General features: G+C 49.5%; 1 protein-coding gene across 1 annotated transcript in view; it reads right to left on the bottom strand.

Moving 5' to 3' along the window:
- Positions 1-15983, bottom strand: part of Cacna1a (calcium voltage-gated channel subunit alpha1 A) — a 177937-nt gene that overhangs the window by 140104 nt on the left and 21850 nt on the right. Inside the window, exon 2 of the mRNA XM_048342419.1 lies at positions 11313-11615. Within this exon, the coding sequence (XP_048198376.1) occupies positions 11313-11614 (302 nt within the window). The 5' untranslated portion in view covers position 11615. The remainder of the gene's footprint in view (positions 1-11312; positions 11616-15983) is intronic.

The raw sequence follows: 15983 nt of genomic DNA, 5'->3' as shown, positions 1-15983 counted from the left end.
GGATAGAGAATGGATGGATGGGTGGACAGATGGATGGATGGATGGATATATGGATGGATGGATGGAAAGATGGATGGAGAGGTGAATGGATAGATGGGTGGATGGATGGATGAAGAGATGGAGGGATGGATGGATAGGTGAGTAGATGAATAAATGGATGGATAGATGTGTGGGTAGGTGGATGAATGGGTGTATGGATGAATGGATGAGTGAGTAGAGGGGGATGGATAGACTAGATAGATGGATGATGGATGGATCAATAGGAACACTGATGGATAGATGGATGGATGGATGGGTGGATGGATGGTAAGCCCTGGGTATGGGAATGAAGGGTAGTGTTAATCATGCTAAGAGCCCAGAGAAAGTGAAACATGCCTTCAGGACCAGGCAACAGGAGGAGGAAGAGGAGGAGGAGGAGGAGGAGGAAAAGAACGAGAGCTGTGGCAGCTTTCATGGCAACACTTATAACTCCAGCTGAGACTGCCTTCCATACACTCATCTATATTTATATCAACGAATCTATCGGTAGCAGGCTTGTTGCTGAGCGTGTAGGATCTAAAGTTCACAGAAAACTGACTTCGACACCCAGCTAGGAAGACAAACTGTAAATTAAATTTAAGTCACCCTCAAAACCCTACATCCACCCACTCCCCTCAAAGAAATTCCAGGTCATCACTGACATCAGGGATTTCTCCACATGGAGCTGAATAACTCATTGGTGTGCAGGCTGCCCAGGCCCTTTGAAGTTGCTTTAAATGCCCCCTGCTTCCTACCCGGCTAGGTGTCAGTACCTTCTCACACCCCACCCGGCATTCGTGACTACCAGAAATGGCTCCAGACTTTTGCCAAAAATTTCCCTCAGGAGCCAAAAAAATAAATAAATAAATAAAAATAAAATCACCACCACCCCCAGTTTAAAAAAGTAACTATGCACCAGGCAACCCAGGAACTACTGCCAATTCAATTATCTTTGGTCATCGTCAGCAATACTCAGAATCTACCTGGCCTGAAAAATCCCTTCCCCGGACTGCAAGGAAGTGCTAGGAACCGTTCCTAGCTGCGCGTCCCCAGAGCCGCTAGCCGCTCCACAGAAATCAGGTTTCTGGGCTGAAAAGCAAAATCAGGACCTTGGACAGCACCTCGCCCACCAAGATGGCTGAAACAGAATCTCATCAGATATTCACGACCATCTTTCCTGGGGTTGTTACCAACAGTCCATACTAGTAAGTGGCAAAGAGGAACCAAAGGAAACACATGATTAGGTCTCCGGAGATTCTTTCTGAAAGGGAGAATACAGATCTGTTTTCTCCTCTTTTGTGCTTCAGATCCTCAAGAAATAAAGAAAGCAGGCCTCTTGGAGGAAGTGATTTTGAAATCCAAAAGGAGGAGATGAATGGAAGAGGGGCCATCATTGATAAGCAGTACTTGCAGGCATGAGGAAGAGCTAAGCCCAGCACATGGGCTGCACATGGGCTGTCTTAGAGCAAAGGGCAGAGAATGGGAGGAGTTGAACAGCAAACAGAGCCCAGATCTACCCATCATCCATGATCCATCCATCTATCTGCCGATTCACCCACCTATCCATTATCCATTATCCATCTATCCACCCATACACTCATGCCTCCATCATCCATTTACCCATCCACCCACCTATCTGTCATTCATCATCCATCCATCCATCTATCCATCCATCTACCCATCCAACCACCCATCATCCACCTACACACCATCTATCATTCATTCATCCATCCATCCATCTGTTCATCCACGTGTCCAGCCAGCCAGCATTCACCCAGCATACCAGGGACAGAGAAGAGGAGTGATGATAACAAACAAAACTCAGTGGCCACAGCCTGTGGGCCCTTACAGGAATCATCTAACCTTCAGCTTGTGCATAACCATCCCGGGTATGTGCCCAGTGTGCCTAGGAGATCGATACACACCAATCCACCATGATTCACTTACTATTCACCCCCTACAGAGTCAACCCAAAGAAATTCCACTTCCAGTCCTAGTGCTGAAACAAACCAAAACCCAGGTGTCTCCAAGATTGCAATAAGAGTCATCAAAAACGCTGTTTTTCTCACCATTATCCAATTAAATATTCAGGCAGGACACAGTTCAGAAGAGCTGAGGGATCGGAGCAGAAATCCTGTCTTCTACCTCCAGGAAATGCTAACAAGAGGTGTTTAGCAAAACATGTGATCCTGCTGGTGTCTATAAAAGCAGGTGGCATTTATTAGGCACTGGAAAAGGCACAGCAGGGCTGGAAGCAGGGACACCTGATCATCCCCAAGCCAATAGGAACCACAGAAGTCAGAGGGCAAACACAACTACTCACTCCACCCAGGACACCCAATTCCCTCCCTCTCACCTAGGCACTTTCCAATCTAACAAGTGTTGTCCTCTCTACTCACCTGTGCCCACATATACACCCATGCACCAGCCCAGCCAAACGCTCACCATCCATTGACCTATTTGGCCACACACCTATCTAGCCATCAGTCTGTTCACTTAGTCATCTGCCTATCCCCACCCATCTGCCCATCCAATCTCCTGTCAACCAAATGGTCATCTATCCAGGCTTCCTTCAGTCCATCCATCCATCCATCAGTCCATCAGTCCATCAATCCATCCATCTGTCCATCCATTCATCCAATCATCCATGCATTTAATCATCTGTCCATATAATCATCCATCCACTCATCTACCCATTCTATTCAATCATCCACCCATCTAATTATCTATCTATCCATCCATCCATCCATCAATCCACCCATCCACCCATCATTCCATTCAATCATCCACCCACCTAATCATCTGTCCACCCATCCATCCATCCATCCACTCATCATTCCATTCACTCATCCACCCATCTAATCATCCATCCACCCATCCAATCATCCACTCGTCTAATCATCTGTCCATCCATCCATCCATCCATCCATCCATCTATCTACACACTCATACTCATCTACCCATTTTTCATCCACCCACCGACTCTCTGAAAGAGAAAGAAATTGCTTAGGAGGGGACAGGATCACACACTTCTATTTGAAGCCTGCTGTTAGACCTAATTACTTCTTTTGTTTTGATATGCTGAGAATGGGAGGGGGGTGGGGAGGGGGCAAACTCTCTACCATGAAGCCCTGCCCCTTATGTGGAGCCAAGCCCATTAGTGGTGAGCTTAATGCAAGTAAGAACAATAGTCATCTGTTCATACAGCATGCAGCTGGTGTCTTTTAAGTGCTGACAAGTCTACTGACTCAACTTCATTCCCAAGTACACACATTCAAGTGAATGCCCTGACCTCATTCATTCACATACTCACTCTTTATAGTACATAGATAACAAAAAACCCACCCCAAACGCACATCATTTAGGAAAGTTGACACATAAATGTTTGAATCATTCCAGAATATTATACAGCACTGAAAAACATAAATGACCTGCAACTACACTAAAAAAAACTATCAGAAGCATAACACACAGTAAAACAAAAAGTACAGAAATGAAGAAAAGTTGGATGCATATTGTTAAGGGGTATCAAAGAACTACCTAGTCATTTTCTCATCAAATAGAAATGCAAAGCTGGGCACTTTCTCAGGTGGCTCACACCCGTAACCCTAGCTACTCTGGAGGCTGAGACCCAAGGATCATAGTTCAAAGCCAGCTCAGGCAGGAAAGACCATGAGACTCTTATGGCCACTTAACCAACAAAAAGCCGGAAGGGGAGCTGTGGCTCAAGTGGTAGAGCATCATTCTTGAGCGAAAAAGCTCAGGGACAGTGGCCCAGGCCCTGAGTTCAATGGGCAGGAGGGTGGCTAAGTTACATGTCACTTGTGGATCTGTCCAGAGATGGGGCAGCCTATTAAGGAAGTTAGGTATTCGGGGATTAGAGATGGGTCGCTAATTGACACCAAGTGTGACCACACCACCAAGCACCTAGAAGACAGAACTAAGCATTTTCCAGGCTGAAGAGAAAATAAAGCCGCATCCTGGGGATTGAACTCACACTTTCTAGGCAGGTGGGTGCTCTACCAATTAAGCCACAGCTCCAACCAGTTTTGCCTTCGTTACTTTTTAAGTAGGCTCTTGCTTTCTCCACGAGGCTGGCCATGCACTCATTACAATCCTCCCGTCTATATCTCCTTTCCTCTGACCAGAGATTACAGGAGTGCACCACCATGCCTGGTTTATGAATTGAGATGAGTTCTCAACAGCTTTCTGTTCATGCTGCCAGGGAATCAGCATCCTCCTGCTTCCCATCTCCCAAGTAGCTGGGATTACAGGAATGCTCTAATGCATCCAGCCCCAGACATCAGAATTTGATCTGCATTGAATCACACATTTTGCTTCATAGCACTAGGATCTCTTTTGCTCTTGTCAGCTGCTTTAGACAGCTTTCAAACGCAGGAGAAAATTTTCCTCCAATAAAATATCAGGGAAAAGAAGGAAGGAAGGAAAAAAAAAAGAAAAACCAACCAACCAACAAACTAATGGCTTAGAGTTATGGTATGTGTGTGCATGCTGATACTAGGACTTGAGCTCAGGGCCTCACACTCTCATTTGGCTTTTTAGCTCAAGCCTAGTGCTCTCTGGATTTGAGCCAAAGCTCCACTTTAGCTTTTTGCATTGAATATGAGTCTCTCAGACTTTCCTGCCTGGGCTGGATTTGAACTGTGATCCTTACATGTCAGCTTCCTCACAAGCGTGAGCCACAGGTGCCAGGCTTGCTCTGTGCTTTTTGAAATCTAACTCCCTGGAGCATTTCTTGAACTCTCAGAGAATGAGGGAGAAGGAAGGGAGGCATTGGGCAGAAGGGGTTAAGGTGGAATCAAGCACCCCAAATGCTTTCTGTGTTGTGGCTAGTTTTCTGTTTGTGTGTGGTTCGGGGGCTGATTTATTAGGTTTTTGAAAGAGGGTCTCATTGTGGAGCCCACATGGGCCTGGAATTCATGGTCTTCTTTCCTCTGTTTCCCAAAGGCCAGGATTACAGCCATGTACCACTATACTGGACCAATGCCCAAAATCTAACCTAACATCCTTGTGGTTTTCTCCTATTGAATTTGCAGTGGGCACCTGGGGGTGGGCAAACCCCTGAACAGACTTGTTCTGAGCTGGACTCCTGACCAGCGCCAAAGAACACAGAGCCGGAGGAGAGACAGGGAGTTAATTACACCCTTTAAACCTCCTCGCCTGTCTCCCAAGGGGAGGAACCCAGGGAGAAGAAGAGAATTAATTTTATCTTCCACCGAAGGGACTGGAAAAAAAAAAAAGTGGGCCAAGTACATGGATATGTTGCTTTCCCCTGAATGCTTCTAGAAAGATCTGAGAATACAAACTGCCCAAAGTTTAAAGAAACTCCACATTCAGATTAATGAGCCCATATGGGGCAGTCCTAGGTGAGGGAAAGGGGCTGCAGTGCCCCAAATCCAGCCCCAAGGCCCCCCTTCCTAGCCACACTTCCCCCCAAAGAGTAGCATGGATAGGAGCACTGCTGGTTCAAGTCCACCCTTCCACCTTTGACCAGGGAAAACACACCCATGTGCTCATTTCTGAGAGAGGGCAAAGAGAGAGAGGCACAGGAGCCGTCCAGGGCCCCCCAAAAGAAGAGGGTTTTCTCAGAAAAACAAAACAAAACAAGTCCAGCCACACTAGAGATCTTTGTTCCTCTAAGTCCGCCCAGGCCCCCCCTTCTGCACCCAGACCCCAAGAACACAGACTGTGGGGCCGGTCGATGCTGCGTACCGAGGCAGACCTTTCTCCATTCACTCAACAAACATTTTGGGGTAGTGACTTTGTGCCAGGCACAGGACAGACAGGGCCATGATGACAAGGAGGACTCTCACTTCATTTATTTATTTTTAATACTAGCCCTGAGGCTTGAACTCAGGGCCTGGGCGTTGTCCCTGAGCTTTTTTGCTCAAGGCTGGCCCTCTACCACTTGAGCCACAGTGCTACTTCCGGTTTTCGGGTGGTTCATTAGAGGCAAGAGTCTCATGGACTTTCCTGCCTGGACCGGCTTTGAACTGCGATCCTCAGATCCCATCCTCATGAGAAGCTGGGATTACAGGCAGGAGCACGGATGCCCGGCTATAGCTTTGTCTTCCAACTGGGGAAGTCAGTGTCAACCACACAGCTCACACTAGAGCAAGCCTCGTCCTCTCCAGTGCATGCCCACAGCATCAAACAACAGCCACGGGGCAGGTTCACATCCCCGGCCTTGCACCTAAACACAGCCATCGTCACCAGCTCTGCAGATCCTCAGCCCCTCACCCAGGTGGTGACCCAGGCCAGACCCATGTTGGAGTTGAGAACCTGGGGCTTTCAGAAGGGAAACAGAGATGGGACTGAGAAAAATGGCGCCTCCCCTTTGAAGAGTGGGTTACTGCTCCTAAAGTTAAACTCACACCAGCAATGTAACTTGGGCAAAGAAACGAAATGAAATTCCCCAGTGCCCAAACATCAGCATTGAACTGCTGAAGCTCCCGTCATGATCACCCACCCTGGACACACCCCAAACATCTCCAGGGAAGACAGGGGAAACAAATGAAATCGGTCTGTACTGTTGCACTGTGAAATACTACATGGCCATCTAAAAGGATAAACTGATACATCTACACACTGCCAGAAAGACACTGGCTACACATGGAAAGATCCTGTATATTACACACACACACACACACACACACACACACACACACACACACACACACACCCTAGGAAAAGGCAAGACTGTAGGGAGAAATCAGGTCATGTGTTACAAGGGGCCAGGTTTGTGACTCAAAGGAGAACCAGTAAATATTCTGGGGTTGGGGGAGCTGTTCCGAATCTTGATCTGGATGGTGGCTACAACTGCATGTTTAAAAAAAATAAACACCAGGGCTGGGATGTAGCTCAGTGGCAAAGTGCTTGCCTAGCAAGTGCAACGGTCCTGGGTTCGATCCCCAGTACCAAAAAAGAAAAGACAAAAAAACACAGTTAAAAAAAAAACCCAACCTAAAAAAAAATAAACACCAGGCATGGTAGCACGTACCTATAATCCCAGCGCATAGGAGCTGATGTAGAAGGATTTGAAATTGGAGGCCAGCTTTGGGCGGCATAACAAGACTCTATCTTCCAAAGAAAGAACGAAAGAAAAACTAAAAAGCAGCAACTGCCCACCACCCTCACCCCTCCATGCACCAAAGTGTGCCACCTGCCACTGAACACAGATTCTCCTCAGCTTATGATGCCCACCGGAAGTGGAAAACATCAGAAATGGAAGTTCTGTGGAGTCTGCCTGAACTTCCAACTCTCCCACCACGTGGTCCCAGCCACTCCAGAGCTCACAGGTAGAGCATCCATCCTAGCAATGTGTGGGTTTTATCCCCAAGTGCCACAAAAACAAAACAAAATTCTCTGGTTTTTTTTTTTTAATCTTTTCTTCCCTCCCACCCACCCCCCGTCCTTTTTTTTTTTCTTCTTCTTCTTCTTCAAAATTCTGGGTAACAGATTGTTCTCCTGTTGAGAAAAAAAAAAAAAAAAAAAAGCCCAGTGGAAAAGGCAGGCTAATTCTTATTTCTCCGAATGTTGTTCTTTTAGAAAATACCAGCCAAGCTTATGCCGTAGAAAGATCCTACAGCTCGTGTCATCCTTCTGTCCGCTTATTCTAGAACCTTCTAGAACATGCCATAGTTCAGGACAGGCTGGGATGGTAATCCACACTCCTATCCTATCACCCACCCCAAGAAGTTTTCTCCAGCAAGGGGGAAAAAAAGTGAACAAATGTTTCCATTTGTGTTTTCTTCCTCAAGAATATTCGCAAGGCCAGGTGCCATCGCTCACTTCTATAATCCCAGGAGGCTGAGATCAGAGGGTCACAGATCAAAGCCAGCCTGGGCAGTTACATCCATGAGACTCTTAGCTCCAAGGAAACACCAAAAAGCTGAAAGTGGAGCTGTGGCTCAAGTGAGAAAAGCACCAGACTTGAGTGAAAAGAGCTCAAGGACAGCGTCCAGGACCTGAGTTCAAGCCCCAAGACCCTCACAAAACTAATTAATTAATTAATTAATCTCATTGGGGGGCTCCCAGCTTGAGTCACTGAAGAGAACCAGGCCCTGTCTGCCCCAGACAAAACCATCTCAGAATATGTATTTGGATCCACATTTGGCAATTATGGCCAAGTTCATGCCACGGGCAAAAAGCCACTACAGTCCACGTCACCTGCAACCTTTCACCAGCACCCTTTCTTTCCAAAAAGATCTATTACACGGCCATGGAAACGGTGGAACATACTCCCAAATGCACACACAGAGGGGAAAACAGGACAGGAAATACACACCACAGGCATCGATAGGTCACTGGGGAGTTATGCCATCAAACATTACAAAATAACACAAAGATTCCAACTCTGATCACTAGCAAGGGCCCAGGAGTTCTCCCCGGGTTTTGCTGAGAAACTAAGCGCAACGTCACACATGACACCAGTTCACTTGTATAGTTTTTCAAAAGGGTTCAATGGCCTGGGGGGTGTGAGGGAGGGTGTCAGGAACCAGAACAATGCTCACCCACCTTTGTCTGGGATTGAATGACTAGGAGGAGGGTGCAGAGAAGTTTCTGGAATACCTGCTCGTGATTTTTCTACTGGCTACAGGTCCAGATAGATCTAAGCATGCGCTTGAACCCAAGTGTGAGCTAGCCTGTCTAGGTATCTCTCTGACTTCCTGCTATCAGTGCAAAAAATAAGATTCTTCAGCACATTTTTTAATGCCAATAGTATTTAGGTGATTTATTTTTTTTTTTAAGATCCAATAGCTGGCCAGGTACTGGTGGCTCACATGTGTCACCACAGCTACTCAGGAGGCTGAGCTGTGGAGGATTATGGTTCAAAGCCATTCCAGAAAGGAAAGTCTGTGAAGAGTCATCTTCAATGAATCACCCAAAAAAAGAAAAAAGCCAGAAGGGGAGCTGTGGCTCAAGCGGTAGAGAGCCACTCTTGGGAGGGGAAAAGAAAAAGCTCAGGGGCAGCACTCAGGCCTTGAGTTCAAGCCCCAGGACTGGCACATGCATGCACGTGCACACACAGAGTGCAAAACTCCACCTCAGTGTTGTGACTCCCTGGCATAGCCTCCCCGGGCCTCTGTCCCTCCCCAGACCAAAAGACAAAAAAAAAAAAATCAAATCTCAGTACTGGATGAGCTTTTGTGACAGATTGGAGATGGGATGAGGAACTGTATTTTCTGGAGTGGAGCTCTATAAAATGTGCTGATTTCCTCGGGGGGGGGGGAGAGAGAGAGAGAAATAAAACTCTGCAGAGAGAGAGGAACATAAAAGCACAAACTCATCACGAAGCTCTACCCACAATAAGAATAGTTGCCTTGGGCAGGTTGGTCAAAGAAAAGCTCCTGTACCCAAGCCTCTCCCTCTACCCTCACCCCCCAACCATGGTGGGGAGTGGGGGGCCCTGTCACCCCCCTTGCCACACCAACAGCAAGCAGCTGTGCGGAGGCAGGTCAGCTCCAGGGAAGGCAAGGACAGGGAGCAGCTCTACCTCCTTCTCTTCCTCTTAAAAGGCCCCAAAGCCAGGCTCAGAAGGTGGCTGGCAAGACAGCCCCAATTCAGACAGAAATCATTCAATCCCCCCCACAAATGTGCAGAGTAATCAGAACCCCAGAACTGTTTTACCAGCTTGGGGGGGGGGGGGGAATCTGTCACTTTCCGAGATGAGCTTGGCCAAAAGATCTGACATCCAAAGGCAGAAACTCAGCTCCTGCCATAAGCACCCATGGTCATGAAGGGGTACACCACCTCAAAATAGCACCTCTGTCATACCTTCTTTCTCATCAAGATCAAACAGATCATTCACATTCCAAAACTTAATGCTCCTCCCATAAGATGTTGGCACTAGCCAGTCCCACAATTTCAAGAATACCACCACCACCCCACCACCCCAGAAGTAAATCAACCTGGATCCTTAAGCAGCAACCCTCAAACCTTAAAGGGCTCAGCCCGAGTGAATGAGTATCCACTCCTCAAACACATACACAGCAGGGTGAGGGGTCCCATGCTAAACCTAGGGGTGGGGTGGCAGGCCACCCCATCATGGAGAAGTACCACTTGGGGCCCCCCTGTAGGGTGGCCAGGCGGCCTGGGGAGCAGGGTGTGGCCCCCCACTTGGAATCTGGGTCACGCTTAGATAATGACAAGAAACCACCACTCATCACCCCCCCTTTCTGCCTGCCCTGAGTTCGACTCTGCTGATACCTGGAAGCCAAAAAATGGGGGGGGGGGGGGATTTTGGTAATATTGCCACAGAGGAAAATGTTTGGGTTTTAAAACCCTTTTCCTTTACATTTTTTATTTAAAAAAGAAAAGCATTGATCTGCCCAAGGTTGGTTCTCTAGGTGCCACTGGGCCCCCTAGGAAAGACCCAGGCCCAAGGCCTCCCTTCTGTGCCCTGGCTTTCTTATGCCAGTAAACCACATGGGGGTGTCCTAGGCCAGGAGTCCAGGGAAGGCACAGTGGACCCCGGGGTCCCAGGACTCCCAAAAGCTGGTCCGTTGTCTGAGCAGTGACTGAGGGAAATGGGACCTCCAATCCTGGCGGTGGACATAAGCACCCCTTAAACCGGACTCCAGCTCTCCCCAACTAAGGCAAAGGGCTCCCAGCCAGCATGCCAGCCTGGGAGGACCATGATGGCCCCGAGAACCCCCAGCTGCCTTGGAGAGGGGGGTCTGCTTGGGTGTGGGGCCAGGGGAGCAGGGGAGCAAAGATCCAGACTCCCGAAGCACCCCACAAGGGCCCCCGCACGCCCCTCGGGCCTGGATCATCTTCTGAATCCATCCTGACCAGATTCTCCGCTGTCCTCAGCACTCAGCACCCCTAGCTCACTGCCAAGTGCACCCCAGGGCTCAGAACAGCCAGGATGGAGCCATCCCTTGCTCTACTCCAAGGTGTGTGTGTGGGGGGGGGGGTTCTTTGATTTACCCCAGGAAGACCCCACATACACACACACACACACACACACACACACACACACACACCTCCCATCAACCCCTGTGGTCTCTTTTCAGGGCTGGAAATGGGAAGGAAGGAGGGAGGGAGAGATAGATGGATGAATGGGTGGATGAGTGGAGGGACGGAGGGATGGAGGGAAGGATAGAGGGATGGAGGAGTAGAAGGATGGAGGGAAGGATGGAAGGATAGAGGGAGGGAGGGAGGGAGGAAGGAATCGAGGGATGGAGGGATGGAGGAATCGAGGGATGGAAGGAGGGATGGGGAGGACGGGGAGGGGGGAGGCGCAGCTGCCCGGCTGTGGCAAAGGATATGGCCATTCGGTGATCTTTTTCGCGTATTTCCTCACCACATTGTCCTCGCTGAACAGGAAGAGGGAGCGGTTGACGGTGAGGCAGTTCTGGCGCACGGGGATGGGGTTGTACAGGGCCATGGTCCGGGCCCTCTGCGCCATGGATTGCTTGTACATCCTCTGCGCCCCGGGCTGGCCGCCCTGCCGGCTGCCCCCGGCGGCTCCGCGGCCGCCCGCAGCGCCCACGACCACCCCGGCCGCGGCCCCCGGGCCCCCGCCGCCTCCCCCGTAGCGGGCCGGCATCTCGTCTCCGAAGCGAGCCATTCTGCACGGGAGAGGAGAAAAGCGATCAGATCCTCGCCGCCGAGGGGACGCGGGGCGATGCGGCGACCGGAGGGCTGCGGAGGGCGGAGGCGCCGCCGGGGTGATCGCCACGAATCTCCTCGATCGCAAAGATCCCCCCGATCGCCGAGGTCCCCCCGCCGCCGCGCCGCGCCGGCCTCGCGCCCGCCCGGCCCGCACCTGCCACTGCGGAGCCCGGGGCCCAGCCCATCGGGCGGCGGCTCAGCTCGCGAGGGCGATGCCGGGGGGCTCCGGGGCTCTCACAAGGCCGACGCCGCCCGGCCCCAGCCCCGGAGCAGCATCGCAGTCGCCGCCGCCGCCGCCGCCGCAGCTCGGGACTTCTTCCCGGCTGACCCCGGAGAGGGAGGGAGGGAAGGAGGAGGGAGGGAGGGAGGGGCGGGAGGAGGGCGCGCGGGGGCGGGGCGGGGCCGCAGGGGGGAGGGGAGGGGAGGGAGGAGGGAGGGCAGCAGAGGGGAGGGGGAGCCAGCCGGGCAGAAAATAACCCGCCAAGGAATCGAAGGCAATCCCCAGTCCACCCACTCCGGGGGGGAGAAAGAAAGAGGGGGGAATCTGTTTAAATAAATAAATAAATGAGAGAGAGAGAGAGAGAGCGCCCCAAGGCACCCACACCTTGGATGCTATGGGAAAAGGACGCTCCCCCTTCCTTCCCCCGGACAAGGTGGCCGCAGCCAGCAATTCCCAGGACGCGCAAGGCCGCCCGTTTAAAAAAAAAAAAAAATTATCATCATCATTTAATTCACATTTTAAAATATAAAATATTTTTTTAAATTCCAAGTTTGTACTGGAAAAGACAAAAATTTAAAAGAGAAAAACCATAAAAACCCTCGTGTCTGTGTTGCTCCACTTTCTCAGATCCGGAGAAAGAGAGATTAAAATAAAAACTAAAAAAATAAAGTCACCTCCTTGAAAGATCTATAGCCCCTTCCCCAAATGTAATAATAATAATAATAATAATAATAATGATGACAGAGCCGGAGGCGGAGGGAAGGGGAGCGTGGAACCGCAGCTCTCAAGGCTCTCCAGAGTCCTGGGTTTAAAAAGAAATAGAATGAATATATATATATATATATATATATATATATATATATACATATATATATATATATGGTTTTTGTTTTGCTCTCAGGCACCCTCAGCGGCTGCCTGTGAGGCTCCCGTGACCCCTGGGAGCAGGTGAGGGCGCCCCTATTCTCTCCACCACCAGGATGGAGCTTCATCTTGAGGTTAAAAAAAAAAAATCCTGAAAATTCCCACGGGCGGGGGAGGGAGGGAGGAGGAGAGGGGAGAGGAGGATGGGGAGGGGGAGGCAGAGGGAGAGATCTGCGCCCCGCAATAGATGCGGCCAGGACTGGGTTCCTCCCCTACCCCCCAACTGCCTTCTCCCCCCCTGCTGCCTTTCCACTGCCTCTCCCCTCCCCCTCCCCTTCCTCCTCCTCCTCCCCCTCCTCCTCTGAGCCTGGATAAAATAAGAAGGGTATGGAGGGGGTGCAAGCAAAGTTGGGGGAGCGTGGTAAAAAAAAAATGGGTGCTGAGGTCTCAAGCCCTCCTGGCTACCAAATTCCCTAAAAACCACCCAGGGCAGCCTTGAAAAGAAAAATAAAAACAAAGCAGCCAAGACAGGACAAGCATGGTCAGCAACTAATGGGGTGCGGGGACGGGAGGGGGAGGCCCGGGGTAGAGGGGTGCCCCCCCCGCAGCCTGGAAAGCCGTTCTGTCTCCCACACACACACTCCCCCGCACCCCTCCCTCGGTGTTTCCGTCCAAGCCACCAGATGCTCCGGCATCTCGGGAGGAGAGGGAGGACGACACGGAAAGCTAAAATTAGAAGTGGGGGGTTCGCGTCTAGCTAGGTGCAAACTGGCAGATCGCAAAGGAACTTGGTTCAGCAAGAAAAGGCGAGTCTTGAAAGCTAGAACAAGCCAACCGGACCTCGGTGGCCCTCACAGCCCGTCCCCCTAAAGGCAAGTGGAAGCTGAGATCTGAGGAGCCAGGTTCGAGGCCAGTTCGGTGCAGGAAAGTCTGTGAGACCCTTCTCTCTGATGAACCACGCAAAGCTGGAAGTTCGGCTGTGGCTCCCGTGGTAGAGTACCAGCCTTGAGCAAGATGGAAAAGAGGAAGAGAGGAAGAGAAGGAGAGAGAGAGAGAGAGAGGGAGAGAGAGAGGAAGAGGGAGAGAAGAAGAGAGAGAAGGGAGAGAGAGAGAGAGAATTCAAGCCCCAGGACTTAAAATAAAAGCTGAAGGGGGGAGGGGGGAGGATTGTGGTTACTTTTGTGAAAATTACAGGAACAATTGACTAGCTCTAGAGCTAACTAGAAGAAGCTCTAACTTCTTCTGGGCAGTGTGTGTGTGCGTGCACACACACGCGTGTGCATGCCTGTGTGTATGCACACTGGCACTGGGGCTTGAAAAAAAATCTTTTCATTCTTGCTTGACTTTTTTCCTTGCCCCAGCTCCACACTTCCAGCTTTTGGGGTGGTTCCTTGGATATAAGAGTCTGGCAGACTTTCCTGCCCAAGTTGGCTTTGAACCTCGGTCTTCAGCTCTCAGCCTCCACAGTAGCGGGGATGACAAGCGTGAACCACCAGCGCCTGGCTGGGGTGTTCGACTTTGGATGCTGTTGGGTTATTTCCAGAACCACTTTGATTTTTCCCCATTTTTTTTCCTATTGGGAAATTCCATAAACACAAAAAAATGCATAAAAGATAAAAGGCCAGGTTAAGAAGTTGTTGTAACATGAACATATATGAAACCGATTACACTCAGCTACCCAGAACCTCCACATTCACCCACATATCCCTGCCCCTTCTGCCCTGCAACTGCTCTCTCCTGGCTCTATGCTGTTAACTTCTTTCTACTTTCATCACTTTGTTACACGGTCATAAACAGTACCATTCTGCCTGACTTCTCTTTTACTTGTATAGAAATGGACTCCGGTGGCATATGTTCTGTGGCAATGATGTGTCTGTTAGACTCCTTTGTAGCCATGTCATCTGGGGTTACTTCACTTTCTGGGCTGTATAGTATTCCCTGGAAAGCAAGTACCATTTGTGTATCTATTAGCCATGGGTTTAACATCTGGGTTGCCTCAAATAATCATATAAGCCTTTAGAATGGTTACCCTAAGACTGGCAGCTTGTGGTCTACAAAAAATTCTATCCTCCGGCTTCTCAGACATTATTCTGCCTCCTGAAGTGGTCTCCCCAAGAAAAAACTTGGAGCTTCACAACACATGAATACAGCCTCTAAGTGAGAACGACAGGCTAATACGGTTTTCTTCTGTTTTCGCTAATTGAAGCCTAGTTAACCCCCTCCCCCACACTCCTCACATAAACACTTGAGTAGATTTGGAACATACTCTGGGTGTAATATACATTAACTTAGCTTTAAGGATTGTTTTCTTTTAAGATTTTTTAAAATGAAATTTAAGAAAATCTTAGTGCTAAGATGTTCTACCTCATCACATATGAATAAAGTGAGCCAGGGATGGTAGGTAGCTCATGCCTGTAATCCCATATCCTCGAGAGGCTGAGGCAGCAGGCTCTCCAAATGAGACTGAGGCAGTGAGATCCTGTCTCAAAATAGTAAAAAAAAAAAAAAGTGGAAAGATAAACAAATAGGGACTAAATGATTAAACCAAGTCTGATAGGAGCTATAATAAATGGGGTGTATGGGACTGTGGGGAGGGGATCCAGTCTCAAAACACTCACATTTGACATTGTCTCTTACACACCTCAAAGGAAGAGGCCAGAGGTGAGAGGGAGGGAGGGAGGGAGGGTCACCAGATGAGCCAGTCTCCCCAGTGCCTTAGCCCAGGCTAGCCTGAGTCTCTCCATCCTCCTGTCTCTGCCTTCAGAGTGCTGGTATTACAGATGTGCACCAGTGAGCCTGCCCCGGGTGAGATATTTCCCTGCAGGCTCCTCAAATGACAGGCACGGGTAGTTCTTTGACCTCAGCAATAATACAAATTGCTAGCATTGCCCAGATAGAAAGATTTAGAATCTCATTAGGTCTACAGACAAGCAATTGAACAGCAGGCTACTGGCAACCCGCTCCAGACATTGGTTCTAATCTCTCACACATCTGCCAGCCAGGGGGGTTAATTTATCAATCAGGAGTGGCATTACCACACTGGCTTTTGAGATTGTTACGCAATTGAAGCGAGCCAGCATCTTCGAAATAAATGCCTCGAATAAATAACATTTATTTCAGTACTAAATCTCATTATTTGCAGTACTAAAAGAATTACCACCAAATCCAGTCATGTTGAGTTGCCAGAATGGATTACCAAAAGACATTTGGTCTCTGCCTTCTGCTTCAGATACCTATCTGG

Source organism: Perognathus longimembris, chromosome 3 (genome assembly GCF_023159225.1).
Source record: "Perognathus longimembris pacificus isolate PPM17 chromosome 3, ASM2315922v1, whole genome shotgun sequence".
Classification (NCBI taxonomy): Eukaryota; Metazoa; Chordata; class Mammalia; order Rodentia; family Heteromyidae; genus Perognathus; species Perognathus longimembris.
Note: the sequence above shows the minus strand (reverse complement) of the source record. Positions and strands in the feature narration are given on the sequence as shown.